The following is a 27,538-nucleotide window of genomic DNA, read 5'->3' on the forward strand; positions in this document are numbered from 1 at the left end:
TCACCGAGTTGTACAACCATCACCACTATCTGGTTATGGAACATTTTTATCACCTCCTAAAAAGAAACCCTGTATCCCTTGGCAGTCATTCTCTGCTCTCCTCTCTAATTTACTTTCAGTTTCTATGGATTTGCCTATTCTAGACATTTCATATAAATGGAATTAGGTAATAAGTGGCCTTTTGCAGCTGGCTTCTTTCACTTAGCATAATGTGTTCAACGTTCATCCATATTGTAGAGTAGATTATCACTTCATTCCTTTTTCCTAGCCAAGTAATAGTCCATTGTGTGGATAAACTACATTTTGTTTATCCTTTCCTCAGTTGATGTACATTTGGACTGTTTCTACTTTGGGGCTATTATAACTAATGCTGTTATGAAAATTCATGTATAAGTTTTTGTGTGAACATATGTTCTCAGTTCTCTTGGGTAAATATCTAGAAGTGGAATTGATGAGTCATATAGTAACTCTATGTTTAACTTTTTGAGGAACTGCCCATCTGCTTTCCAAAGTGACTACACCATTTTACAATGCCAGTAGCAATATAGGAAGCTTCTAATTTCTTCATGTCCTCACCAACATATCCTATTGTCTGTCTTTTCTCTTTCAGCTGTTCTAGCAGGTGTGAAGTGACATCTTGTTCTGGTTTTGATTTACATTTCCCTAATGACTAATGATAAACATCTTTTCATGTGCTTATTGGCCACTTGTATGTCTTCTTTGGAGAAATACCTATTCAAATATTTCACCTGTTTTGGGGGTTTTTTTTGTCATTGTTTCTTTTGTTTTGGTTTGGTTTGGTTTTTTTGGCCTCACCAAGCAGCTTGTAAGATCTTAGTTCCCTGACCAGGGATGGAACCCAGGCTGCTGGAAGTGAGGACACCCAGTCCTAACCACTGGACCACCAGGGAATTCCCTCAAATCCTTTGCTTCTTTTTTAACTGGGATATTTGTCTTTTTAATTTTTGAGTTGTAGGAGACCTTAGTATATTTTGGATACTAGACCCTAATCAGATTTATTATTTGTAAATATTTTGTCCCTTTCTGTGGGTTTTCTTTTCACTTTTTTGATAGTGTCCTTTAACACACAAAAGTTTTAAAATTTGATTAAGTCCAATTAATCTGTTTGTTCTTTTGCCACTTGGGCTTCTATATGTCTTGTTTTATGCCTTTTTTGCTCCTCTACTCCTTTACTGCTCTCTTTTTTGTTAAATGGATATTGTCTAGTATGCCAGTTTAATCTCTTTTGCTATATATTTTTATTTCCTTAATGGTTGCCTTGAGGATTTCAAGAGACATTTTTCTTAAAACATTCTAGCTCAGATTAATACCAACTCAATATCAATAGTGTAGAAAAAATTTGCTACAGTATAGCTCTGCTCCCTGCCCCCTTATTTGTGCTATTACTGTCATACAAATACATCTTTATACATTATAAACCCACCAACATAGTTTTATAATTATTGCTTTATGCAGTTGTCTTTCAAATCAGATAGAAGAAGAAAAGGGTTTAAAAACAAAAATACATTTATACTGACTTACATTTACCTTTGTCAGTGTTCTTTATTTCTTCATGTAGAGTTAAATTACTGTGTAGTGTCCTTCCATTTCTGCCAGAAGGACACTTTTTAGTACTTTTTGAAAGGCAGTGTGCTAGCAATGTTCATGTGCAAGCAATGTTCATGTGCTAGCAATGTGCTAGTTTCATTCATTTGGGAATGACTTAATTTCTCCTTTGTTCTTGGAGGGTGTTTTTGCTGTATGTGGAATTTTCGGTTGACAGTCTCTTTCAGCACTATGAATATATCATCCTATTGCTTTCTGGCCTCCATGGTTTCTGAGGATAAGTCATCTGTTAATTTTATTGAGGATCCCTTTTATGTGATGAGTTGCTCCTCCCTTGCAACTTTCAAGATTCCCTCTTTGTCTTTGGCTCTTGACCATTTTTATATGATGTGTTTAAGATGGATCTCTGAGATTTTTCTACTTGGAGTTTATTGAGCTTCTCGGACATGCAGACTAATGTTTTTCATCAAATTTGGGACATTTTCAGCCATTATTTCTTCAAATATTCTTTCTGCCCCTCTCCTCTTCTCCACTCATTCCTGGGACTCTCATTATGCATGTGTTGGTACATTTGATGGTGTCCTGCAGGCTTCTAAGGCTCTATTCATTTTTTAAAAATATTTATTTATTTTTAAAATTTATTTTGGCTGCGCTGGGTCTTCGTTGCGGCACGTGGGATCTTTAGTTGTGGCATGTGAACTCTTAGTTGCAGCATGCATGTGGGATCTAGCTCCCCAACCAGGGATTGAACCCGGGCCCCCTCCATTGGCAGTGCAGCATCTTACCCACTGGACCACCAGGGAAGTCCCTCTATTCATTTTTTTAATTCTTTTTCCTTCCTACTTTCAGACTGGATATCTCTATTGACCCATTGTCTGGCTTGCTAATTCTTTCTTCTGCCTGCTTGAATCTATGTTGAACCTCTCCAGTGACTTGTAAAATTTCAGTTATTGCACATTGCTTTTTTATGGCTGAGTAGTATTCCATTGTTTATATGTATATGTATATATATATGCCACATCTTCTTTATCCATTCATCTGTTGATGGACATTTAGGTTGTTTCCATGTCTTGGCTATGTAAATAGTGCTGCTATGAACATTGGGGTGCGTGTATCTTCTCAAATTTAGAGTTTTGTTTGGATATATGCCCAGGAGTGGGATTGCTGGATCATATGGCAACTCTATTTTTAGTTTTTTAAGGCACCTCCATACCGTTTTCCATAGTGGCTGCACCAATATAATTCCCACCAACAGTGGAGGAGGGTTCCCTTTTCTCCACATCCTCTCCAGCATTTGTTATTTGTAGACTGTTTAATGATGGCCATTCTGACCCGTGTGAGGTGGTACCTGATTGTAGTTTTTATTTGTATTTCTCTACTTACTGGTGATGAGCAGCAAGCTACCCTCTTGCTATTTTTTGTTTCTTTTCTAGGCATCGTCAATTTCTCTATGTAAAATAATTTCTGAAATCATTAAATTTCCTTTTTAATGCCTTCATTGATGTGTGATCTTATGCCAATAATGCTCTTTCACATATATAATTTTAATTATGTCTCTTAATAACTGTATGAAGCAGGTATATTATCCCCATTTTATTGTTGAAAAAACTGAGATTTATAGAGGTTAAGGGACTAATCTAAATTCACTTGCCAGCTAATAGTAGAGAGTACAATTTAAGCAACACATATGTAAGAGAGGGAAAGTGAAAATGGGGAAGAACACTGGAAAGAAAACTTAAAATGGCACCAGTGTAAAAGGAAACCTATTGACAGGCAATTTCAAAACTTTGAATGACAGTAGTTGGTGCACTCCACAGATGTTGCCACTAGATGGTGGTGTTTCCACTATTTGAGGTCTTCTGAGTCATAGTTCATCTCTATGAGGAAGAAAACAGATCTTTATAAGCTCCCCCTAGAGTACTTCGGTCATCCCAGAAGCTGACCTCCTGTCTCAATGGCCAATCTAAGCATCATGAGGCCTAAATATTACACATGCTTGTCTCTTCTGGACACCCAGCACTAGAATCCCATTGACTTAACGCCTCCCTCTGCATTAGTGAATAAGCTTCTTTATTGCTATTTGGTATCAAATGCATACGCACAGAAATCCATTGAATCTATTAATATAATTCTCTCTCTTAGGTTTCAAAGGAGGTCAATGAAATGACAGTAAAAATGCCACATCAGTGCTTCATAAATGGACAGTTCACAGATGCCGATGATGGAAAGACTTATGACACCATCAACCCAACAGATGGATCTGTGAGTAATTTCTTAGCGTGTGTAGTGACCACCGATCATGGATTTTTTTCACCTATACACTGTTATAAAACAGTCTTAAAAAGTTACTTATTCTATTACTCTGACCCTGAGCACTTAATATAAATGTACTTCATGCCTTTCTTTCAACTATTCATTTCTGGTACTGGCTGCTGTTAACTACAGTAACCAACTTTAAAGAATGAATATTTATGATGAATTTAGATGGATCACTATACCTATACACATCAGAAGCACAATTCCACATAAAGCTATATGTGTGAAAAAAAAAATCTCAGACTTTGCAAGCTCGTGGTGAGAAATTCCGCTTCCCCAAGGCGAGAGAAGAAATACAGTTTCCTAAATGTGTCTTTTCATAGTGTAGTGTGACATGCGAAGTACTAAATTTTAGGCTCATAATTTTCATGTTAAAATTGTTTCTTTTTCTTTACTATATTACTGGAAGTATTGATTTTCCATCATAAAAATTCTTTGAATTTTATAGTATAATAATTAATCCCAAGAAACATAATTGCATATCTCCATATATAGATAACCTAGAACCTATTTTTTCCTACCTTGAAATAGACGATATGCAAAGTATCCTATGCCTCTTTGGTGGATGTTGATAAAGCAGTGGCAGCAGCCAAAGATGCTTTTGAAAATGGTGAATGGGGAAGAATGAATGCACGAGAAAGAGGAATATTGATGTACAGGTACGATTTTTAAGGACACAGCCTGTGGCCTTTGGATACTGACTAGATTGCCAAGATTTTAAAATTTTCTTCAAAACATTCTAGCATGCACCTGTTATATAGCACATCTTTTGTTCCTTGCATCCTATAAAATCCCATATATATGAGCTCCTGATTTTTGTACTGTTGCTTGTTTCAGTCAGCGTCCCTGTACCAGAAGAAGTTTAGTAAAGGACTATGTATTTGTAAAGATGTGAGCAAAGTCAAGGGAATCCGTCAAAGGATAATGAAGCACCCAGGCAGGGGTAGAACAGGGGGAAGGTGCTCTTACTCCAAGGCCTGAAGGGACAGAGGAAGGAGCTGTTACTAGAATCAGGTAAGATCTATAGCTATAGAAGACCACACTATAGCGGGTTTGGGTAGAGGGACGCAGCATCTGCTGGTCTACAGCCCATCGCTGAGGCAACCGGAGGATTCAAATCCCAGACCATTTTATCCTCCAGTTCGCCAGTCTCTTGGGGGTGCCTCCCGCTGGCCCCTCATTAGCTATGCCCAGTGAGAGAGCACGGGAGCCAGTGATGTAGTCTATAAAGGTCATCCTCCAGGGATCACAGAGCAGGGTGGAGACGAGAGCACATGGAGAACATCCAGCACCCTGCTGTTTCCAAAGGGACATTTTAAGTCTACTTCATGTGTAGGGAGTAGAAGCAAGGAGGAAAAACACTAAGGCCTGGAAAGGGTATTATAAATCGGTAGCTGAGTATGCCAAGAGTAATCAGATTCGATCATAAATTCAGTTTCCTACTTACTAAAAGCCAAATAGCTGACTTTGTCCAAAGATTTCTTGGAACAGGATCTGAAAGAAACATTAGGGAGGAGGATTTCAAGCCTGACTTTGGAATGGTCCAAAAGGAACATCTCAGAACCGCTAAAGGAAGGAAGGAAAACAAATGGAAGAGGTGAACACAAAAGATGAACTTGGACTATTTCATAGTCATTAGACAGTCCTGTACTTATCTTCCCAAAGAAACTAGACACCAAACAGAAACCTGTTGCAGTGTTTATCATTCATTCCATGTTTTTCTGTCTTTGTCCTTTTCATCTAGTGTTGGAAATATTTCTGTCCCAACCAGAAATCCTCAAGTGTTCCTGGGTTCTCTATGAGTGTGGTTTGCCCCCTAACATCTCCCAGTATATTCATGAACTATCCACATTCCCACTGTTTTCTGTCATTGATCTCCTTGGATTACTGTGACTCAATCACTATGTTACTGCTTATACATCTATGATGCAAACGATACAGACTTCCAACACCCTCTGCTTCTTCATTATAACTCTTAAAACAAATCATTAATGAAATTTTTTGTTGAATGTCTGTCTTCCCTACTAGACCATGTTCTCCATGAGGACAGAGACCTGGTTCATTTGTGTTCACCTCTGAGTTCTCAGCCCTTAGGATGATGCATTAAATGCAGTAGAGACTCAATATTTGTTGAATGAATTTCTTTATGCATACAGACTAGCAGACCTACTGGAAGAGAACCAAGAAGAGCTGGCGACCATTGAAGCCCTCGATTCAGGGGCTGTCTACACCTTGGCTCTGAAGACTCACATTGGAATGTCTGTGCAAACATTCAGGTATTTTGCTGGCTGGTGTGACAAAATTCAAGTAAGTGCAAATGTTGTTTGTCTCCATGTAGGTCATTCCAAGAGGAAAAGGGACGAATGTTTATTAGTCTGTAAAGACACTTTGTCAGAGCCACCCCTTATGTAGGTTTTCTCATCTTATCCTTATAACAATCATCTGAGGGAGGTGGATAGCTATTAACTCTTATAACAGGTGAGGAAATGGAGGCTTGAGGACAATGAATGACTTACCTATGGTCACATAGTAAGTAAACCATAGAGCTAGGATTTGAACTCAAGATTTTCTGAACCTAAAATCCAATGCTCTTGAGAGCATCTAACAGTCTTGTTGGCATATAGAGAGAAGCCTGGTATCATGGAGGAATTGAAAACTCAAATACCTATAGAGGTCAGAGAGCTAACATAGATGGGCTATGCAGACTGGTTATAAGAACAAGGTTTTAAAGACATGAGTTCAATAAAAATTTCCACTTCCTTTTTTCTACAAGAAAATAAATATTACATGTGTGATGATAAATGGCAACTAAACGTGGCTTTGGTATTGGGATACAGAAGGGAAATAGGGCTTGCAGCAAACAAAAGAATGCATGCCACTCGTAGACTCATGGTAACCATTGAAGCACGAGCCATCACAGCCACATTCCCAGCAGCAAGGAGGAAGTGGGGAAGAGGGAGAAAGGTAAAGGACTTTAAAAAGCATTCCGATCCTCCTGTCCCTTGTGCTTACATCTCCCACTGGCTGTCTCTGCTGAGGAGACTGGGAAACATAATATTTTATCTGGGCACATTGCCGCCAACACCATTAATATAGAGTCAGAGAGAACTGGTTCCAAGCCTCAGCTTTGACACTTACCAGCTATTGTTGTTAAAGTTATTTACCTCTCTGTGCCTTACTTTCCTCATCTGTAAAATGGTCACAATAATCCATACCTTGCAAGTTATGAGGATTAGAAACACGTGTTTATATACTACAGGATTAAAGTCTGCACCATAGTAGGTCTTGCACATAAATGTCGTTTTTATTATTGTTCAGCCACAAAATCATACATATATAAGTATTTAGTAAGAGCAGTTCAAGTCCATCCTTCATCCTCAATTATGAAATCCAAATGGCTGTAAAGCCTGAAAATTGATTTGTTTGATTGGTTCAGACTCCTTTGGCGCCAAAACCTGACCTGAACCAAGATGAGTCTATAATCTCTATTCATATCACTTAGAGTGAATGTTCATATATTTCACTGAATAAATATTAATATGCTTGATTATGGGGGGCTTCCCCAGACCTTATTGGAGGTTATAGATATAATAACATTGTATAAGGTATATACATTATATTATGTTTCTAAAGTCAAAAAATTCTGAATCGCAAAACATACCTGGCCCCAAGGGTTTCAGATAAGAGACTGTACGCTTACTTGTATTAGTAACAGCAATAATATTTTATGTGGCAAAACAGATGTATAGCTTCAGTTAAAAGACTACTGTCATGAATCGGTTGGGATCAGATTTGGCTGCGTATAATAGAAAACCCAACTAAGAAGTTTGTTTTTATCTCACTTTCAAGAGTCCAAAGCAGGCACTCAAGTCCAGTGTGTGAGATAAAGATTCCTGCTCTTTCTTTGCCAGGGCGTCCTTATACCATATGATCTCTACCCTCATGGCTGCCTCTTGGTCTCATGATAACCACTGCAGTGCCAGCCTTTTTAGCAACATTCTGAGAAGGAAGAAGGAAAGAGTGAGAGTGAGGGGGAGAGTAAAAGAGCACTTGTCCAAGCTGAGTCAGCCTACTTTAAAGAGTGTTCCCCTTTCAGTGCTTTGTGCTTACGTCTTCCATTGGCCATCCCTATCTGCTGTGGAAACTGGGGAACGTAGTAGTTTATCCGGGCGCATTGCCATTCCCATTATTAATATAGGGTTTCTGTTACTAAGAACGGAGGGGAGAATGGATATTGCTCAGGCAGTTAACCTTCTCTGCCATGCCAAGAAATTGGGAATGGAGGCGATTAACTTAGAATTATGTTTTTTTTTCTCCTGTGTCTCAGTTCTTTTGAGAAAGACATAGCAGTTCCTTTTTAGGTGTAGATATATTTCTCATCAATTGAACACTGCTTTTTTAATATCAGCTAAGAAAAAGCAAGAGAGGCAGACGGAAAATGGATTCGTTAAGTTTACCCACTGAAATTAGTAAAATAGTATCAACCTTTTTCATTCTTTAGGGTTCTACAATTCCCATCAACCAGGCCCGTCCAAATCGCAATCTGACCTTCACCAGGAAGGAGCCACTTGGGTAAGACAAGGAGAGCACTTCTGAGTGACTTGTGTTAGTTTGAGAGGACTGAGGATGTCTCTTTCTTCCCCGGCAGTGTCTGTGCTATTATCATCCCCTGGAACTACCCGCTGATGATGCTGGCGTGGAAGAGCGCCGCGTGCTTGGCAGCAGGCAACACTTTAGTGCTCAAGCCGGCGCAGGTAAGGCGCGCGGGGCAAGGTACAGCATCTCCTCCTCTCCCGTTTACTTAAAACCAGAGACGTACATTTACAAATATTATGTCTTTAAGCAAAAATGGGATCAAAAATCACAACATCATTTCATATATCATGGGCATCTTTTCATATTAGTAAATATTCATTTTTAATAGCTACCCAGTGTATCCTATGAGGATTCCAAACTTTAGAACTTCCATGACAGTGGCAGCAGGCATAGTGTATGTCAGTGAAATCCATTAAATTTCTACAAACCAATTCAATTCTTGCAAAATGCCACATGCCCAGTAGTGATTTAGAGTAGCTACGACATATCAAAAGAAAAAGGTTTTTGCAGGCATTCAAATTTTCATTATCAAAAATATTGTAAAGTTATGCAAGATAACTTTACATGCAAAAACTTTACATGCATGCAAAAGAATGCATATAATTGTGGCAGCTGTGTGGAAATATATACATGTGGAAAATGAGGAAATAATTTAAAAAATAATTCAGATGATAAGAGTTCTCAAAAACATCTTTTTAATGCTACAGTAGCTTTTCAAGAAAAAAATATGGTAGCCAACTTAACACCTGGCTGAGCATTTACTCCGGACAGTGCACATTGTAGACATTCTGAGGTACCCAAGTTGTGGAGAAAACTTGGTCTCTATTCAAGAAGAGTTTACAGTTTGTTACTTATTAACTATTCTTTTATTTCTTCTTTTAGGATTTAAAAAAAATACAATTTTGTTTGTCATAACTACATAGTCATGTGACCACAGCCATCTTGTTTTCCTCATTAAAAACAATTTCAGTAAAAAAAACAGGTATACATTCAAAAATTGTTTTAATTCAAAAGATACCAAGAGGTAGATAGTGAAAAGTCTCCATCTTATTCCCCCAGCCCACCAATTTACCTCCCAGAGGCCACCAATGTAATTGTTATTTATTAGTTTCTTAGGTATTACAGAAATATTCTCTGTGTATACAAACATATTTTTTAAATTAAATGAATAAATAATTTAAAAAATATATTTTTTAACCAATTAAAAAACACACAGGAGGAGAAGGGGAAATGGGAAATTGCTAATCAACAGGCATAAAGTTTCAATTATGCAAGATGAGTAAGTTCTAGAAATCTGCTACACATCATTTTGCCTGTAGCTAACTATACTGTATTGTACACTTAACAATTTAAGAGGGTAGATGTCATGTTAAGTGTTCTAACCATAATACAATACAAAATTAAAATAAAATAAAATAGTAGCATTCTATACATACTACCAAAGGGGGAAAAATAACTTTTAAAAAAATTTATTGAGCACTTAGTATGTGCCATATGCTGTGTTAAGCACTTTTTCTTTAATTTTAAAAAATTTTAAAATATGTATGTATGTATGTATTTATTTATTTATGCCGTGCCGGGTCTTAGTTGCAGCATGCGGGATCTTTTATTTGCAGCATGTGGACTCTTAGTTGCGGCATGCATGCAGGGTCTAGTTCCCCAAATACAGATTGAACCCGGGCCCCCTGCATTGGGAGCTCGGAGTCTTACCCACTGGACCACCAGGGAAGTCCCCAAAACTTCTTTTTTTAAAACAGTTTCCGGTGTGTAGATAAACAATATTTTATTTAACCAATACCTAATTAATAGATATTGAGATTTTCCCATCTTTTTGCTGTTATAAACTATGTTGCAGTTAATAAGCTTCTAAATATGGCATCATGCACATGTGCAATTACCTTTATAGGGTGGTATGTTCCTAATAGCAGAATCACTTAGTTAAAAGATACATGTGTTTGTGTGATAGCTGCTGGCTCATCCTTCCATGGGAATGGAACAGTTCACCAGCATTCTGTATAAGTGCTGTTTCTCCCAAGCAGCAACACTCATTAAACAGCAAGAAGCTAGTAAAGTGAAGAGAGAAGGTAGATAACCTAGCCCAGTGGTGCTCAATCCTGGCTGCACATTAGAATCATCTGGAGTTCTCTTTTTAAAATACTGATATCTGGGCCCCATTGGCAGAGATTCTAATTTAATTGGTCTGGGTCAGAGGCCAGGCATCGGTATTACTTAAAATCTTCACATTAGTTTCTAAGGTACAGTCAGGGTTGAGAACCACTATATGGCATCCAGAGAGAGTGCTAAGCATTGGAAAACCCTAGTGATTACATAGAATGTTCAAAATTTACAAACATGTATTGAGTGCCCACTGTTTGCCAGGCATATTATCAGTGACAAAGACATAAAATTTCTGTTCCTGTGGAAATTAGTCTAACTCTATCTGCAATTTAAAACTGATAGTTTAATGATTGATTATCATTTTAATCCTGAGAATGAAAGACCCAAAGTTGCCATTGTTATGTGGGAGGTATCTTTTTATTATGATATGAAACCATTGATAGTATTAAGGCCCTGTGGAAATGGCAGGAGGGCTGAATCAGTTGGCTTTCCCCCCTTGACCAGTAAGAAGTACAGATTCCCATGGTCTGAACTGGTCCAGCTCTGTCAGGCTCTAACACCTTTTTTAATTTAATATTTAATAATGACCTACTCGTGCCCAGAACACTGCTAAATGCTTTTGCATATATCATTTAAACCTATAATCCTGCCATAATATAAACCTATATTCCTGTTGGTTAGCCAAATGGAAGAAAATCAATAAAATGAAAAGGAATGAGATAAAGATGAAACAATTTGTTTTATTTTATTTATTAATGGCATAAAATCTTTCTATTCTTACTTTAAAAATCTTATCACTAATTTAGGATAGTTTTTTAAAAAGTCTTTCTAATCATGATGACTTCATACTAAGGCATAATAATATACACTTTGGTCTAGGATTGTCTTTAACTATAGTAGGTATAAATCCACTATTTGAAATATCTTCTTGACAATTTCAAATATTTGGGCATTTGAAATTTCTTGTCAAGTCTAACTAGATTGCCATTTTTTTTAAACCTCACAATGTTATTGTCATGGACCTGTTACTAGAAGGAGGAAAAATGTTAACCCTGCTTTTTTCTTGTTGTTTACTTGTATTTGTTTAGTATTATTAGTATTATTTAGTAATATATTAGTATTATTTATTATTAGTAATATATTAGTATTATTTATTATGCAGTTTCTATGTAGATTCTTTTTAAGTCACTTGATCATTTATGAAGTTTGCATTAGTTAAAACAACAACATAGTCTATGAACCCATGCAACCTGGCCTGTAAACGTCAACACACGGCAATATTCTGAAAGCACAGGAGCAAGTGAGGAAACCACTGTTTTTCCCTTGGCCTTGTGAGCTCCTATTCTTTCCTAGGATAACACACGTACCTCTGTGACCAGTGACCATCTGACCTTCATTCAGACGGAGTGAGAGTACCATTATCCAGCCACATAATAAATGTTAGTTATGTTTGATTTATTTCACATCTTCTTCCGTTAAAATATACAAAATAAAATAGCTCTACTATTTTCTATTCACAGCTCAATTTTTGCCCATTCCATTTTTTGAGACCAAGGTAACCGAGTACTAATTTAAGACTTGATCAGCATTGCTTTTTAAGAGTGTAAAAATATGACTTTCATTTTGCTTCTGAGATATGCATTGCTGTAATAGATCTTTAAAATGAGATCCACAACTATACCAATTTTTTTGTAAAAAGAAAGGGAAAATAAGTATGTTTTCATTTGAGCAAAAAGAAACATACGAGGGATAAACCGGAGACTAATTAGGTTGATTAACTACAAGACTTGGGCAGGATGCGGTGGAAAGGACTGGGGGTGGGAGGTGGTTGGCCAGGAGAACGACACTTCTCTGAATGTGCTTTTGCATAGTCCTCACTTTGGGAAGCATGTTTCCCATACTCAACAAGACAGCAAATGAACAAATAAAGAAAAGAAACACAATCAACGTAGATGAGGCCAAAATCGAATACAAAAAAAATCAGTCAAGCCAAATTTCAAATGAACGACATCACCACGCCGAAGGGAGTGAGGAAGCACTCACCCGAGTAACTTGTGAATGACACTTGCACTCTATGTCCTCAGACTAGAGGCAAAAGCACTGAAAATAAGTATTGAAGTTAGTAGGCTTCTTTTTCACAGGGACATGGCTTAATAATTCTCAAATTACTTTCTGTACATTTTAGGATTAAGCAAACAAGTAAATATATTGTGGATATTGGGAGCTATGCTTTTCACTGTTGAAGAGAGTTACAGATATGAACAGAAAGAAGGATAGAATGCGCCCTCAACCCACTGTTGAGAGGTCTTTATGGAAATTCCATTTCATAGGTACGACTGATTAAATCATTGGCTGTCGGTGATTGAACTCAAACTTCAGTCCCTCTCCCCTGGTTTGGGGCTGAAAGTTCCAACTCTCTAACCATGGCCCGATCTTTCTGGCTACAAAAACCCATCCTGAAGCTACCTAAGGGGCTCCCAGCTACCAGCCATTTCATTAACATATGGAAGGCATTTTTCATTTGAGATTCCAAGGTTTTAGGAACTCTGGGCCAGGACCCAGAGACAAAGACCAAATATATATTTCCCATTATATCACAGTTTTAAAATACTATTCTGCACTAAAAGAAACCTGGGCCTCTTGAAAAAATGGTTGGAACAGGGAAAATACAAGATGTGCCTGGAACATCTTGTTGGGCCAAAAAGCAAGGAAATGCTCAAAGAATGATCGGGACATGTCAGAAAGGCAGAGGATCCACACAGGATCCATCAGCCAAAGCTGGAACAATTTGAACCTCAAAAAAATTAACAGTAGTAAAAGATTATAACCATTTGAATAAAGTAAGAATCCATGAGTTCACACTGATGTTAATTGATTAAATAGAAGGGAAAGCTCTTATAGTGGAAAGCCAACTAATGAATATATGTAGAAGGAATGATGGAATTAGAAAATCACCACTTAGCAACCATCATAATAATGATTGATTCAGGCAGGAATCATCAATGGATACTAAAACTAGTGGAAATTTGAGGAGTAACTGAATATTTAAATAGCCTCAAAGTAGCTCCCTAAAAAATATTTATTAACTACAAAGAGTAAAGTCTCAAAGTAGCTGCCTTTCTTTTTACAGTAACTTACAGTGATAAAACCTGGCAGATCACCTTTACCAAAGGATCAAAGTTAACCTTTCCAACATTGGGACTATTCAACAGCATGTTCCTCTTGATATGATGCACTGAGGAGAATTCAGCATCACTCCTGTGGTGTTCTTGCCAAAAGTGCATAACCTGAATCTAATCACGTGGAAACAGCAAATCCAGACAAAAGGACATTGTACAAAATAACTGGTCTGTTTTTATCGAAAACGTCAGTGTAATGAAATATAAAAGAAAACTCTGAACCTCTTTCAGAGGAAGGGAAACTATAGACGTGGTAACTAAATGCAATGCGTGATCTTGGATCTTCTTTTTCTATAAAGCACATTATTGGGACCATTGGTGAAAACTGAAAAAGGAGTGTAAATTAGGTATTCTAGCAGTTGTTAATTTCCTGATTCTGGTGATTGTATTGTGGTTATATAAAAGAATCCTTTGTTTTTAAGAAATGTACACAAAAGTATTTAGAGGTAAAGGGACACATCAAATTTTACTTCTTAAACAGTTCAAAAAACATTGGGAGAGAGAAGGAAGATAAAGCAAACGTAGTAAAATGTTAACATTTGAGGAATCTGGGTGATGGATACATAGGAATTGTTTGTACTATTTTTTGCAACTTTGCTGTAAGTCAGAAATTACGTCACAATAAAAGAAAAAATAAAATGAACTGTGGTACGGCCATAGCAGGAAAGCTGGGTGCTGATCTAAAGGACAGGACAGAATCTGAAGTAGGTAATTGCTGTCTGCTTCTGCTCAGGTCACGCCCTTGACTGCTTTGAAGTTTGCAGAGCTCTCTGTTAAAGCAGGCTTTCCAAAGGGGGTAATCAACATCATTCCAGGCTCAGGTAAGCCAGCAAGGACCCACTTTGCTGTAACTAATGAATGGTTCAAGGGTAGCTGAGTTTTCCCACTGGTGTTTTGTCCTGACTTATAACTATATTAAAACTAAATACAGTTTACCAGTTAAGTATAAACATACTTACCATGTGCTAAAATCTGAAAGTGGAAATACAGTGGCAGGTGAGTAGGGTGGGAGGGGTGGAAATTGTACAACATTGTAAAACCACCCTACGGTGGCCCATTTCAATTTTTAAAAATGGCTTTGGAAGATTAAAAAATCAAGGCATACCCATCTTTGGGGTACTGACAGTTGCATGGAGGATATTATTCAGATTTTTGTCACTTTGTTATTAGTACAGAAAGTGTAAAACTGAGATTTAAATGAGAGCTTAGAAATCTACTTCAATGAATTCAAAGCCACCTTTACCATAAGAACTCGATAATGTTTCAGTCTGTGTTTTATTCCGTAATTCCACAGGTGGCATAGCAGGACAGCGCCTTTCTGAACATCCTGATATCCGGAAACTCGGTTTCACTGGTTCCACTCTGATTGGCAAACAGATCATGAAGAGGTATTGGTTTTAGTGTGTTGATTTGCTAAAAATCCTGTAAAACCAGGTCTTTGGCTTTGTTTTTGCTTTTTTAAATAGGGTGCTTTTGGAGGGAGAAAAATAACATCGAATTTAGAAGAGAAATCTTACCACAGTAGGGTTTTGAAATGTTTGAATACAATAAAATACTTTCCAAAGTGTAAAGCCCAGAGTCACCAAAACCAGAGTTGTACTGAAAGTTCTGATAGCTTTAACAATCATTAAGCACAAAACATTTTCAGTACTAAAGCTGGAGCCCAAATTGGTTTTGGAGCATAAGTAAGAAATTGAAAAGACATATAAAAGACAAATCAAATCTGGATTATTTATAAAATTAATTCCTAAAAAGCAGTAACGTTAGTTCAGAAAAATGCAAACCATCTAAATGTCCAAAATATGGCAGTGGTTAAAGTTTGTTAATGTAATAGAATACTGTGCAGTCATGTCGAATTTTAATAACATTGGAGTGTTAAACGGTAAATAGAAAGAAAAATAAGGTATAAAATTGTATATATTGGGTAATCCTAACTATGTTAAATAAGACAAAGGCTGTGCTTGGATACAGACCAGAAATAAGTATATCAAAATTGTAAAAAAACAAAATAGTTGCCATTGAGCCATGGAGTGGAATCCTGTGATTTTTTTCCTTCTTTCTGAATTTTTAAGAGTATTTTTAAAACACTTTAAATAACAATACTTTTGCAAACAGGGAGAAATAAACAGTATGCTTCTAAAAATTGATTTTTTTCCCCCGATGTGCCAGTAATCTGGTTAAAGGTTAAATTCTTTGCCAGGTCTTTATGTAACCAAAATTCTTACACCTAAAGAATCTGAATTTACATATGATAATCTCTAATCATTTGACCACAGAATTTAAAAAGAAACCCGTTTCTATTACAAAAGATTTCTAATATTCACAAAGCTTACAGAATAGTGTAATGAACTCCTGTGTGCTCATCACCCAGCTTCAACTGTTATCACCATTCTACCATTCATGTTTTGTCTTTGAATAAGTTTCTTAATATTTCTGAGGCTCAGTTATATTTCCCATGCTAAGTAGTAATTTATGGTTGAAGAAACAGAGAGAGAAACTGATAGACAAACTAAATGCTCATATTCCCTTTATTTTTCTCTAGCTGTGCTATGAGCAACTTGAAGAAAGTTTCCCTTGAACTCGGTGGCAAATCCCCACTTATAATATTCAGTGACTGTGAACTTGACAAGGCCGTACGAATGGTAAGAGTAGGTCAAGTCCACCTAACTAGGTGCCCACTTCGGAAACACATTCTACCTCCTTCTCATCAGGAACCTTAGAATGACGCTTGGTTGGGGTGTTTTTTTCGTTTTTTTTTTTTACTTAATTAGTTAATTGATTTTATTTTTGGCTGCGATGAGTCTTCGTTGCTGCACATGGGCTTTCTCTAGTTGCGGTGAGCGCTACTTTCGTTGCGGTGCACAGGCTTCTCATCGTGGTGGCTTCTCTTGTTGCGGAGCACAGGCTCTAGGTGTGTGGGCTTCAGTAGTTGTGGTGTGCGGGCTCAGTAGTTGTGGCTCGCAGGCTCTATAGCACAGGCTCAGTAGTTGTGGTGCACGGGCCTAGTTGCTCCATGGCATGTGGGATCTTCCCGGACCAGGGCTCGAACCCATGTCCCCAGCATTGGCAGGCAGATTCTCAACCACTGCGCCACCAGGGAAGCCCAACGCTTGGTTCTATCTAATCATAAACAGAAACCATTCTCTTTATGTTTAGATTTGGGACTGCTCAGGGCACTTAATTTAAAAAAATAATGTCATTATAATTAAACGTGTTTTTGAAACTTGGAGGCCAGGATTTTAAAACTGATGTAGAGATTTATAAACATTCATGATTTATTTAAACTGATGTAGAGATTTTTAAAAGCAAAATTTGGTATAGAAATATTACATTTAAATGTATAGAATAATCTAAATTTTCTTGCAACACAAAATCTGTTTTTATCACTATGTCCTTCATGTTATGTACATTTTTTTTTAAGTACTCATGGACCAAAAGGGGGAAAGGAGAAGCAAAATTCCTAAAAATATCAAAACCAAGAACCTCCAAGCAACACTAACTTGGCCAAGGGCTTGTGTTTTTCTCTGTCTTCTCTGTGTTGTCTGCTGTCTTCCAATAACATCTAATTCTCAGTGTGTGCAATTTTACGGCAATCTTGACTTCCCAAGCAATAACAGTATTTTCTCTTTTGCTGCCGAAGGGCATGGGAGCAGTATTTTTCAACAAAGGAGAGAACTGTATTGCAGCTGGTCGGTTGTTTGTGGAAGAATCCATCCATGATGAATTTGTGACGAGAGTGGTAAGCGTCTTCAAATTTGCTCTGTGATTTGTATAGAAATTGCCTTTACTTTAAAAGTACTTCTGGGATTATTAATGATAGTTATGATAGTGATGATAGTGCTATGGTTATATTTTTTAAAAAGAACACAATCCTTATCTTTTAGAAGTAGTTTCTGACATATTTACAGATTAGACTATGATATCTGGACTTTGCTTCAAAATAATCCAAAAGGGAAGGAAGTAAGTGGGGGAATAAATTGGTCATGAGTTGGCAGTTGTGGAAGCTGACTGATGGGTATGTGGAGTTTCCTTATATTATTTACCTACTTTTATATGTTTATAATTTTTCTTTAAAAAAATTTTTATTTATTTATTTATTTTTGGCTGCATTGGGTCTTCGTTGCTGCGCGTGGGGTTTCTGTAGTTGCAGTGAGCGGGGGCTACTCTTTGTTGTGGTGTGTGGGCTTCTCACTGCGGTGGCTTCTCTTGTTGCAGAGCACGGGCTCTAGAGTGAAGGCTCAGCAGTTGTGGTGCATGGGCTCAGTTGCTCTGCGGCATGTGGGATCTTCCTGGACCAGGGCTCGAACCCGTGTCCCCTGCATTGGCAGGTGGATTCTTAACCACTGAGCCACCAGGGAAGTCCCTATGACTTTTCATAGTGAAAAGTTATAGGTCTATATTAGAAAACTTGACAAGGTATGCTTAAGAGCTATTACTACCTATACCTTGCTCTGCATTTATAGTATATTAGATCCTTGATATTTGTAGAAGATATACTCCTAGATTATTATAAATCCCTAAATTGGCTATGAGAGATATACCACTAGATTCTTACAAATCCTGAATTTACAGTTAAATGATAGTATATAATTTCCTCCACTAAGATAGATAGATAGATACGTACATACCCCCGTAGTTGGGCATGATTCCATAAATATGAGACTAAACGTCATTCATAGAACTACTAAGATGAATTCTGTGGCTAAAATGAACTCTAAACATACTACACAGGGACTTCCACAGTGGCTCAGTGGTTAAGAATCTGCCTACCAATGCAGGGGACACAGGTTCGAGCCCTTGTCCAGGAAGATCCCACACGCCGGGGAACAGCTAAACCCGTGCACCACAACTACTGAGCCTGCGCTCTAGAGCCTGTGAGCCACAACTACTGAGCCCATGTGCCACAACTACTGAAGCCTGCGCGCCTAGAGCCCGTGCTCCGCAACAGGAGAAGCCACCGCAATGAGAAGCCCGCGCACCACAGCAAAGAGTAACACCCGCTCGCCGCAACTAGAGAAAGCCCGTGCACAGCAACGAAGACCCAACACAGCCAAAAATAAAATTAATTAATTAAAAAAAAAAAATACTACACTCTATCATTATTATGGTAATAGTAATCACGAATTTGTTTCTATTTAAAAAACCAGCACCCAGCCTTTTTTCCTTCAGAGCCAATTCCCCCATCCCACCCTGCAAGAAGCAAAGGCATCTTTCCTCATGAGAGTGGAAAACAAGGAAGTCATATGGAGAGGCAGCTGGAGGGCAGTGGCTGCCTCGTGAACATCCCCATAATTCAGTTTTGTGCCTTAGTAAAATGCAAGGTACAGCACTACACGTCATGGGCTTTCACAGCAACTTGCTGAAATTTAAAATGCTGAGACCAGAAATGTCAAGGATTTGCTGTATCAGTCCATCAACAAACATGTTTTGCACACATATGAACAGTATTCATTTATTCATTCAGCACGTATTTCTTGAGCACTTACTGAGGGATTATTGCCAGACCTAAACTCAAATTCATGGCCCTGTGGGGGCCACTCCCTTTCTTTCTCCTTAGTAGAATTGGACTTAACATCAGGAAACGCAGAAATAGATTAAGATAACCAAGGAGCACATATCAGTGATGAACATTCTTCGATAAAGATGGTTTTTCATTGGAACATTCTAGTATATCCTCTGGTGTGGCTGTACTGTGAGAATTTCACAAGGGCAGTCTTCCACATTTGGGGAAAGGAAAAAGACAACAATGTGGCCATTTTTGAAATTATTTTGCCATGTAGAGTGTAGGTATGCTGTATTAACAAAAATTCCAGAACATCAGGTTTGCTATTTTAATGAATTAGCATTCGGGATAATTTTAAAACTCAGTGGTTACAAACTTGGGCTTTCAAGGCAAGGAAACTCTACAGTATTTAGTGGCTGTGTGCCCTTGGGCGAGTCACTTAGCCTTTCTGATCCTCGGTTTCCTCATATAAGATGGAAATAATAAATATCTACCTCCAGTGCTACTGAAGACTAAATGAGGACACATCTTTGAACAGCTTAGTACAACACCTATCACACAGTAGAAACTCGGTCAAGGGTATCCATTCTTATTATTAACAGTCAATTGTGTTTTGTGAACTGGGTGACGTACAGGTGGAAGAAATTAAAAAGATGAAAATTGGTGATCCACTTGACAGATCTACTGATCACGGGCCCCAAAATCATAAGGCCCATCTGGAAAAGCTCCTGCAGTACTGTGAAGCCGGAGTGAAAGAGGGGGCCACCTTGGTGTACGGAGGAAGACAAGTCCAAAGGCCAGGTAAGACCACCTCCATAGGAGGTGTGCTGGGGGCCTGGCTTCTTAAGTCGGAATAAATGGTAACAGTTTTCGTTGCAGCACCATCTTGCCTCAAAAGTAGTGTCATTTACGTTATGATAAGAATTACTTTCTAGATCCTGCTTGGCCACTTATAAGCTGTGACACCTTCAACAACAGTTCTTCTGAGCCTCAGTTGTAAAATGTGATGAAATGTGCATATCCTGCTTTACGAGGCCGTTAAAATCAAATAAAATGGATGTGACAGGCCCTTAGCAGCATAAGTAAACAAGTGTAATGGATACGGTGTTATTCAGGCACTGGTGATTTTCATTCCTGGCAACGTGGGATTTAATCTTAGCCAGCTTAGCCTGGGAAGGATTCATTCCTGTTGTCTAAGGTAGTACTTGTTACAGAAGTATGTGAATGGCTCAATGTCATGATACCCAAAAGGGGAGAAAAACAAACAAACAACAACTGGAAAACCTCATGTTTTACTGTTGTAGGTAGATTGAGCACCAGCAGGACAGCTGGTTATGATGTGCCCCCTGTGGGATTCAGTGTGTAACACAGCATCGTCTATGAAGTATTCTTGCCAAAAATGTTTAACCATGAATTTACTCATGCCTTTAGGTCATATTTTCCATTTACAAGAAATACAGGGGATAGAGGAACAAATTAAATATCATCTCAAGGAAGCAATGACAAATCTGAAATGCATAAAATATTCTGCAGGACAACTGAACCAGTCTGTTTAACAAGTCAATGGCATGAAAAATAAGGGGCAGGGTAAAGGGGAGAAATATTCTAAAGTTATTGGACCCTTATGCTATCTAACAACCAAATGCAGTATGGAACTTATTTGAATTCTGAATCAAACAAGTCAACCATAAAAAGATATTTTCCAGAAATCAGAAATTGAATACAAGTATCGAATCATTATGGTGTACACCTGAAACTAATATGTTCTATGTCATTGCATCTCAATTAAAAAATTGGAACTTAAAAAAAGGAATTGAAATATAAACTATGAATAAGGAATTGGCGTTAATTTTGTTAGGTGTGATAATGTATTGTGGTGTGTAATAAAATGTCCTTGTTTTTTACAGGTTTGTACTGACGTACTTGTGGAGTATAAATTGTAATCTCTGGAATTTGCTTTAAGCTATTTCAGCAAGAAAAAAAAGAATCAAATATGGCAAAATATGCATAAAGATTTATTTTACTATTCATTATACTATTTTCTCTACTTTTACATATGTTTGAAAGTTTTGTAATAAGGACATTAAAAATATAATAACCTAGGAATGCTAACACCAAATAGGAAAATGAAAGTCTTCTTGGTTTTACTGACCCATAACGGAAGAAAAAAATTTATAATGTAATTAAACGAGAGAACTACTAATTGAAAATTACCCTTTAATTGATGTTATTTTCTTCTGTTTTTCAAATAGGCTTTTTTATGGAACCTACTGTCTTCACAGATGTGGAAGACCACATGTATCTTGCCAAAGAGGAATCCTTCGGGCCTATTATGGTCATTTCTAAATTCCAAAATGGGTATGTTCCTCAGGCATAATTTGACCGGATTGCCTAGATACTTTTCTTTTTTCTGTCATTGTGGTATGTACAGAGCATAAAATCAATGAACATATAATTTTCTACCATAAGAGTAATTGTCTTAATAATTAGAAGAGAATGCTAACCAATGTAGATTGTAATATATTTTTGCTCCTTAGTTTAAACTAATGGCTGACATTATGGGATGTTCGCTAAGTTTTAGTTTTTGTACAGTCAGCATTTGAAATGTCTCTGGAATATGGTCAGTAACTGAGAATAACAGAACTGGTTTTCGCATTTACATTTCTAGGGAAGGCATCATCTATGAAATCTGATTTTCCCAAAGAAAGAGTGTTTTCTCCATAGGGGATCATGCCCCCAAAAGCCTAATACTCAACTCTTTGTAGAAATGTCCACAATCACCATATAATCAACCGTGAATGACATACTGGTTTGTTATGGTGCCTGAAACTTTGATATGCTCAGTGTTTAGCATACCAAAGAGGGCCATATGGTAACTGAGCTCATATCAGAATATTTAACACAATAGACTCTCATGGTATACTGCACACAATTCTTCAGAATTCTGGCTTTAGTTTTCCTTTAACCAATGAGAAAACAGAATACAGAGTTCAGAAGGACTTCTTGGTCTTGAACAGACATACTGTGAGAGACCTTTGGGGACACTAAGCTGTAGTGAGTAACCTTTTGACATACTGATCCAAGGATGCCCTGTTACCGTCTTTTCCTTATTATAAGTTTCCCCATAGGATGGTCCTTGTGTTAAATATGCAGATATTAGAAGCCAGTTTTAGGGGATGTAAGCCTAGATAAGTCACAGTTCCTGTCCTCAAGGAGGTCACCATCTAATAGGGGAGACAGACAAGGAGACGGACAATTAACCCCAGAGGGCCTAGGTGGGAGGTGTAGCAGGTAGAGTCTGCACTGACCACCTCTGTGGGCTTGGGCCACTTAATTCCTCTATTAAGTTTCTCTATTTGTGCAGTTTATCTATTTGTGAAGTTGGGTTATTAATAGTATCTACCTTTTTGGGTCATTCTAAGTGTTAAATAAGTCAAGTGTTTGCTGTTGGTGACACTGCAGTCATTACGCTCGTTATTATTCTAAAAGTGGGCAAGGTGTGCTGTGAAGCTATGTCGTCTCAGTAGTCCTCAACGGGCAATGGCATACAGCCGTCTTTCGGCCTTAGTCCAGGCTGTAAGTATTCGCAGTGCAATCGGGTGCAATGCATCAAGTGTGAGAGTTTTAGCAGAGCCTCAGTCCTTTCCAAGTTAGAGTCCACATTTCTCATGAGAGTTGAAGACTGTGTATAGTCAAGATTACCTTTGAAAATCCCTTGGGAAGACACCACATTGAAGCCTATGCTGTCTCTCAAAGAATTCAGCACAACTAATTTTCGCTCCAGTTTTGGAAAAGAAATCGTGTTTCTTTGCCGGAGCCCCAGATAAAATCTTGGCTTACATTTGCTGGCCATGTTGTAGTTCATGCATTTTTTTAACATTAGTATGATACTCATAAAGATGAGATACTCACACTATGGCAGGCATGTTGGAACTGGACCCAACTGAGAGAAGAGCAGGTTCACACCTGCACTTACTTGGTGTGTACACATACTGAGTCAAAAGGCAGGGAAGTCACCAGACCCATTTAAGGATGATTTACTACCCTTTTATTGGATTGGCATATTAACTGCGTTCACTCTCACGTGATGGTGCAACACCCTAGTATACAGAAAAGCAAGATGTTATCCCTGCCCTCGGGGGGGTTCCAGTCTAGTTGGAGGGTGAACACCAAATACACGAAAAGGTAAACCAAAATACTGAATTGGAGGAATATGCGCTACCCTATTATAGCTAACTTTCATTGAGCATTTCCTGTGCTTCAGACACTATTAGCTCATTTAATCCTCATGACAAGAAGACAGGTGCTATTATTATTATTTCCATTTTTTCACAAGAATAAACAAAAGCAGGGGAGATGAAATGATTCACCCAAGGTCACCCAGGCAGTCTGGCTGTGGAGCCTTCTCACCGGGCCACTACACTACACTGCCTAAACAGTGGCACTGGTGGGATCTGGGAAGGCTTCAGGATGAGGCATCGAGTGAATGAGCCTTGAAATGTGCATGTAAAATCTGAATAGATGGAGGGACACTGCAGGTGCTCTGAGAATATGTCTGTAAATGGAGCTCAAGGGAGAGGAAAACAAATGGGGTAATCATGAAGGAGAAGCAATGAAGAAGGCTGAAAAGATGACTTCAGATTTTAAAAGGTGTTTCATGATATATGTGAAAAATATAATACTAGAGTTGTAATATTTCATTGGGAGTTTCTTTTGGTGTAAGCCTGGAATATTTCATTTATAAAAATGTAAGCACATTGGCAGTAATGTGTTCCTGTTTCTAGCACGGAGGGGAAAAACATTAGAACAGAAAATGAAAGTGTTTTGCTTTTGCATTTAATGAGGTTTTATGTCTTCTAAAAACATCTTGCAGGGACATCGATGGAGTGCTGCAGCGAGCAAATAATACAGAGTATGGCTTGGCCTCAGGGGTTTTTACGAGAGACATAAATAAAGCTATGTATGTGAGTGAAAAGCTAGACGCAGGAACTGTTTTCATTAACACCTACAACAAGACGGATGTGGCAGCCCCTTTTGGTGGAGTTAAGCAGTCTGGCTTTGGAAAAGACTTAGGTATGAATATGCCTTACCTTTCTACTGCACATCACAGAACAGTCCGCTTCATGCTTCCTGCAACACTCTTGTATTGCTTTAAAGGGCATTTCCTACATGGCAGTTGGATCTGGGCTTTCAAGAGTACTCATTTTTTTCAAAGTTAAACATTTTTATTGAACATAACGTAAATATAGAAAAGTACTCAAATTGTGTGGAAAAGTGTTTCCTTTTAAAAAAGAAGATTCGTGTTGAAAAGAAAACCCTGACAATATCTTTTAGCTAAAATATGTTAGGTTTGTTTTTTTTTTTTAACCTGACATTCAGCATGAACTTGGTTTAGACGTCATGGGACCAAGTGGAACCAAGAAAGGAAAATGGGTAGAAGGCAATAACCGGCTAGCCCCAAGAATAAATCCTGTCTCTGAGCCAGCTGGCAGTCTTTCAGAGACAACATTGAAACTGGCAGAGTTTTCTGGGCATCTGGGAGCTCAGACTGAGAGTCTGCAGAGAGCCCAAAATGTAATTCACCGTGGGCAGTAACACTATCACATCTCCAGTTACAGCTTACTTTGAACACTAAATATGTACCAGGCCCTGTTCTGACACTCTACCTGTAACAGCACGAGCAGTCCTCACAGTAGCCATGGGAGTGTAGGTGCCATTATTATCTTTATTTTACAGATGGGAAAAATGGGGCTCAGAGATTTGGGGTAACTTGCCCAAAGTCAGCCAGACAGCCACTGGCAAAAAGAATGCAAAGCCAGACAGTTGGCTATGCAGCCCATGTTCTCACGCCCCATAGTCAGTCTGGCAGGTTGTTTCAAAAATTGAAATGCTTGTGATTTACTGCAATTACAGTCTGCTAACATAAATTGGGTTAATTTGGGGTATTTTTACATTTTCTCTTTCGTGAAGACTTTTGGCAGTGTATTTGCAACAATAAAAGTGGCTCCCGTTTTAAATTCCATTGAGTTGAAGGTAAAGTCTTTTTTTTTTTTTTTTCATGTCTTCAATCTGGCTTTCATCCCTGGATCCAAAACACATGGGGAGATTTTCTTAGGGAAATTATTTTTATAAAGTGAGACAACAGTGTTCCACTTGTCTTTTGATAGAGAATGATCGACACACTTCATGTCTGTTTTATTATAAAACAGTAGACTTTGTCTAACAGTTTCTTCCTAATTTGAAACTCCCTCAGCCCAATGGTTCCCAGGTGCACATTGGATTAGAATCACCTGGGAGCTTTAAAAAAAAAAGGAAAGATGCTGATCTAATTGGTCTGGGGTAGGACCTGGGATCAGGAATTTTAAAAGCTCCCTAAGGTGATTCTAATTTAACATTAAGAAGCCTGGGTTTAGTCAACTTCCAGAATCATATACTCATTAGTTTCACCTGTGGTATTCATGCCCTTTAACTGTTGTAGAAATCAATGATTGTGGTAGCTCAAAATAGGAACAGAATAGAAGCAGAAAGGCAGACCTATTTATTTTTTCCTGGATATGCCCCTGTGTCTCTAACATACTATGTAAGTCAGGAAAACTGCCTTTCCCTTAACTTTAAAATAAGATGAGACCAAATGATCTCAAACTTTCTTTGCTCTATTCTGCTTCATTTAATGTAATCAGAAGGACAGTATCCTGATCACTTCTGTTCAGCCTAAACGGGCAAGGAATAGACGTGGAGATTTGTCATCAAGCTGGGAAATAAAGGAAGGGTTTGGGGTAAAAGTGATAAGCCGACACTCTGGTCCTTAGAAGGCCTGGTAGCTGGTCTAAACCCTCGCTCCTCAAACTGTGCCCCACAAGCCTCAGCATCATCGGGGAGTGGTTAGAAACATATCATCTCGGGGCCTCTGCCGGACCTAATCCAATCAGAATCTACAGTGTCACAAGATCTGCAGGTGATTCACATGAAATTGAAAGTGTGAGAAGCACTGCCTCAGCCCCATTCTATTCGCTTAGTGACTGATATGCCTGCACCTGTGTCCAAGATCTGGCGATATCACATCCACCTGTGAACGTGGTCCATCGGCTGCTTTTCTCTTCCCTAGGTGAGGAAGCTCTAAACGAATACCTCAAAACCAAGACCGTGACGCTGGAATATTAGAGCAGTGCCGTCATCAGGAACCCCGCTCAGACAGCACCGCTCCGCAGCTCTCCACGCTGAAGAAGCCGGGCTGTGCTGAGGAAGGAGGTGTCAGCTACCAGCCGAAAAAAACCACAAGGACCACAAAGAGGGTCGGGCCACGTGTCTAAGCATTTACACATGTTCCTGAGTATTTTCTAATACCCCTTTTATACCTTAAAATGATGTGTAGTTGTTGGGTTTTGACTATGTCATATACCACACATATTTCTAAAATATCAACTGCTTTTGTTCCCCACCAAGACTAACCTCGTCATGGTTGTTCATCTTGCAGACGTCAATATCATGCAGTTATAGGACAGAAAGTGCATTGTTAGGAGCCCTTGTATAGTATGTACAGGTTTTAACCTCTGAACCAGGCATATGGGGTTGTTAAAAAGATTTTCTGTAATTTTGCTCTCAAGGAACAGTATATCCTCTAAGGAATGTGAAGGAAGTTCTTTTTTTTTTTTTTTTTTTCGTTTTTGGAAATAAGATACATCTTTGTGCCTTTGATGTTCTATTTTTCAACCCACTGTGATGAGTGACCAACCCAGAAACGGTTCTTGAGTACCTACCAAGTACGAGGTACTATATCATGTCCTGAGGAGTATACAAAATTTAATGACATGATCTTTGGCCCCAAATAGTTTAAATTCTAGTCAGTAGCTTTTAAAGTGGACTTTATAGTATGATGTATTATAAAGTAAATAGCTTTTGGAGGCTGATCTTGGTTCATACCATACCATCTTACTATCTATGTGACTTTGGGAAACTTATGCAACTTCTCAGAGCCTCAGTCTCCTTATATGTAAAATGGGGACAGTAGTGCCTCCCTCGGAAGCCTTAGAATGAGGATTCAATGCAATAATCTTAGTACAGCACCTTGCACTGGGCTTTGTTTGTGGTAAATCCTCAAATACTCAATAAAAGTTAAGTGCTTTCCCCGTCACTATTTTAAAAATATAGTGAGATATATTAGTTCAATGAATTAATTTCCCTACAGCCCTTTCCAGTAGTCATCAATTCCTATGCTGCTTTTCTCCTCCATTGTCTGGCCCAGCACCTGATACAGCAGCAC

At 38.2% G+C, this 27,538-nt stretch overlaps 1 protein-coding gene and 1 non-coding gene across 3 annotated transcripts in view; one reads left to right on the forward strand and one right to left on the reverse strand.

Annotated features, from left to right (window-relative positions):
* The window catches only part of ALDH1L2 (aldehyde dehydrogenase 1 family member L2), a 52,253-nt gene extending 25,317 nt beyond the window's left edge, over window positions 1-26,936 (forward strand). Inside the window, exons 11-23 of one of the 2 annotated variants that reach the window (XM_030856191.3) lie at window positions 3,709-3,828; window positions 4,414-4,541; window positions 6,039-6,189; window positions 8,384-8,454; window positions 8,531-8,636; window positions 14,509-14,596; window positions 15,070-15,163; window positions 16,318-16,417; window positions 17,416-17,514; window positions 19,914-20,079; window positions 21,531-21,636; window positions 24,152-24,351; window positions 26,384-26,936. In XM_030856191.3, the coding sequence (XP_030712051.1) occupies window positions 3,709-3,828; window positions 4,414-4,541; window positions 6,039-6,189; window positions 8,384-8,454; window positions 8,531-8,636; window positions 14,509-14,596; window positions 15,070-15,163; window positions 16,318-16,417; window positions 17,416-17,514; window positions 19,914-20,079; window positions 21,531-21,636; window positions 24,152-24,351; window positions 26,384-26,439 (1,485 nt within the window). In that variant the 3' untranslated portion in view covers window positions 26,440-26,936. Of the gene's footprint in view, window positions 1-3,708; window positions 3,829-4,413; window positions 4,542-6,038; window positions 6,190-8,383; window positions 8,455-8,530; window positions 8,637-14,508; window positions 14,597-15,069; window positions 15,164-16,317; window positions 16,418-17,415; window positions 17,515-19,913; window positions 20,080-21,530; window positions 21,637-24,151; window positions 24,352-26,383 lie in introns of those variants that run through there. The other variant, XM_070046440.1, reaches the window with a different exon arrangement.
* TRNAG-GCC (transfer RNA glycine (anticodon GCC)) lies at window positions 2,297-2,369 on the reverse strand. The gene has a single exon. It is a non-coding gene; the product is annotated as a tRNA-Gly (tRNA).
* Window positions 26,937-27,538: the final 602 nt, after the last annotated feature.

Source organism: Globicephala melas, chromosome 10, assembly GCF_963455315.2.
Source record: "Globicephala melas chromosome 10, mGloMel1.2, whole genome shotgun sequence".
Lineage (NCBI taxonomy): Eukaryota > Metazoa > Chordata > Mammalia > Artiodactyla > Delphinidae > Globicephala > Globicephala melas.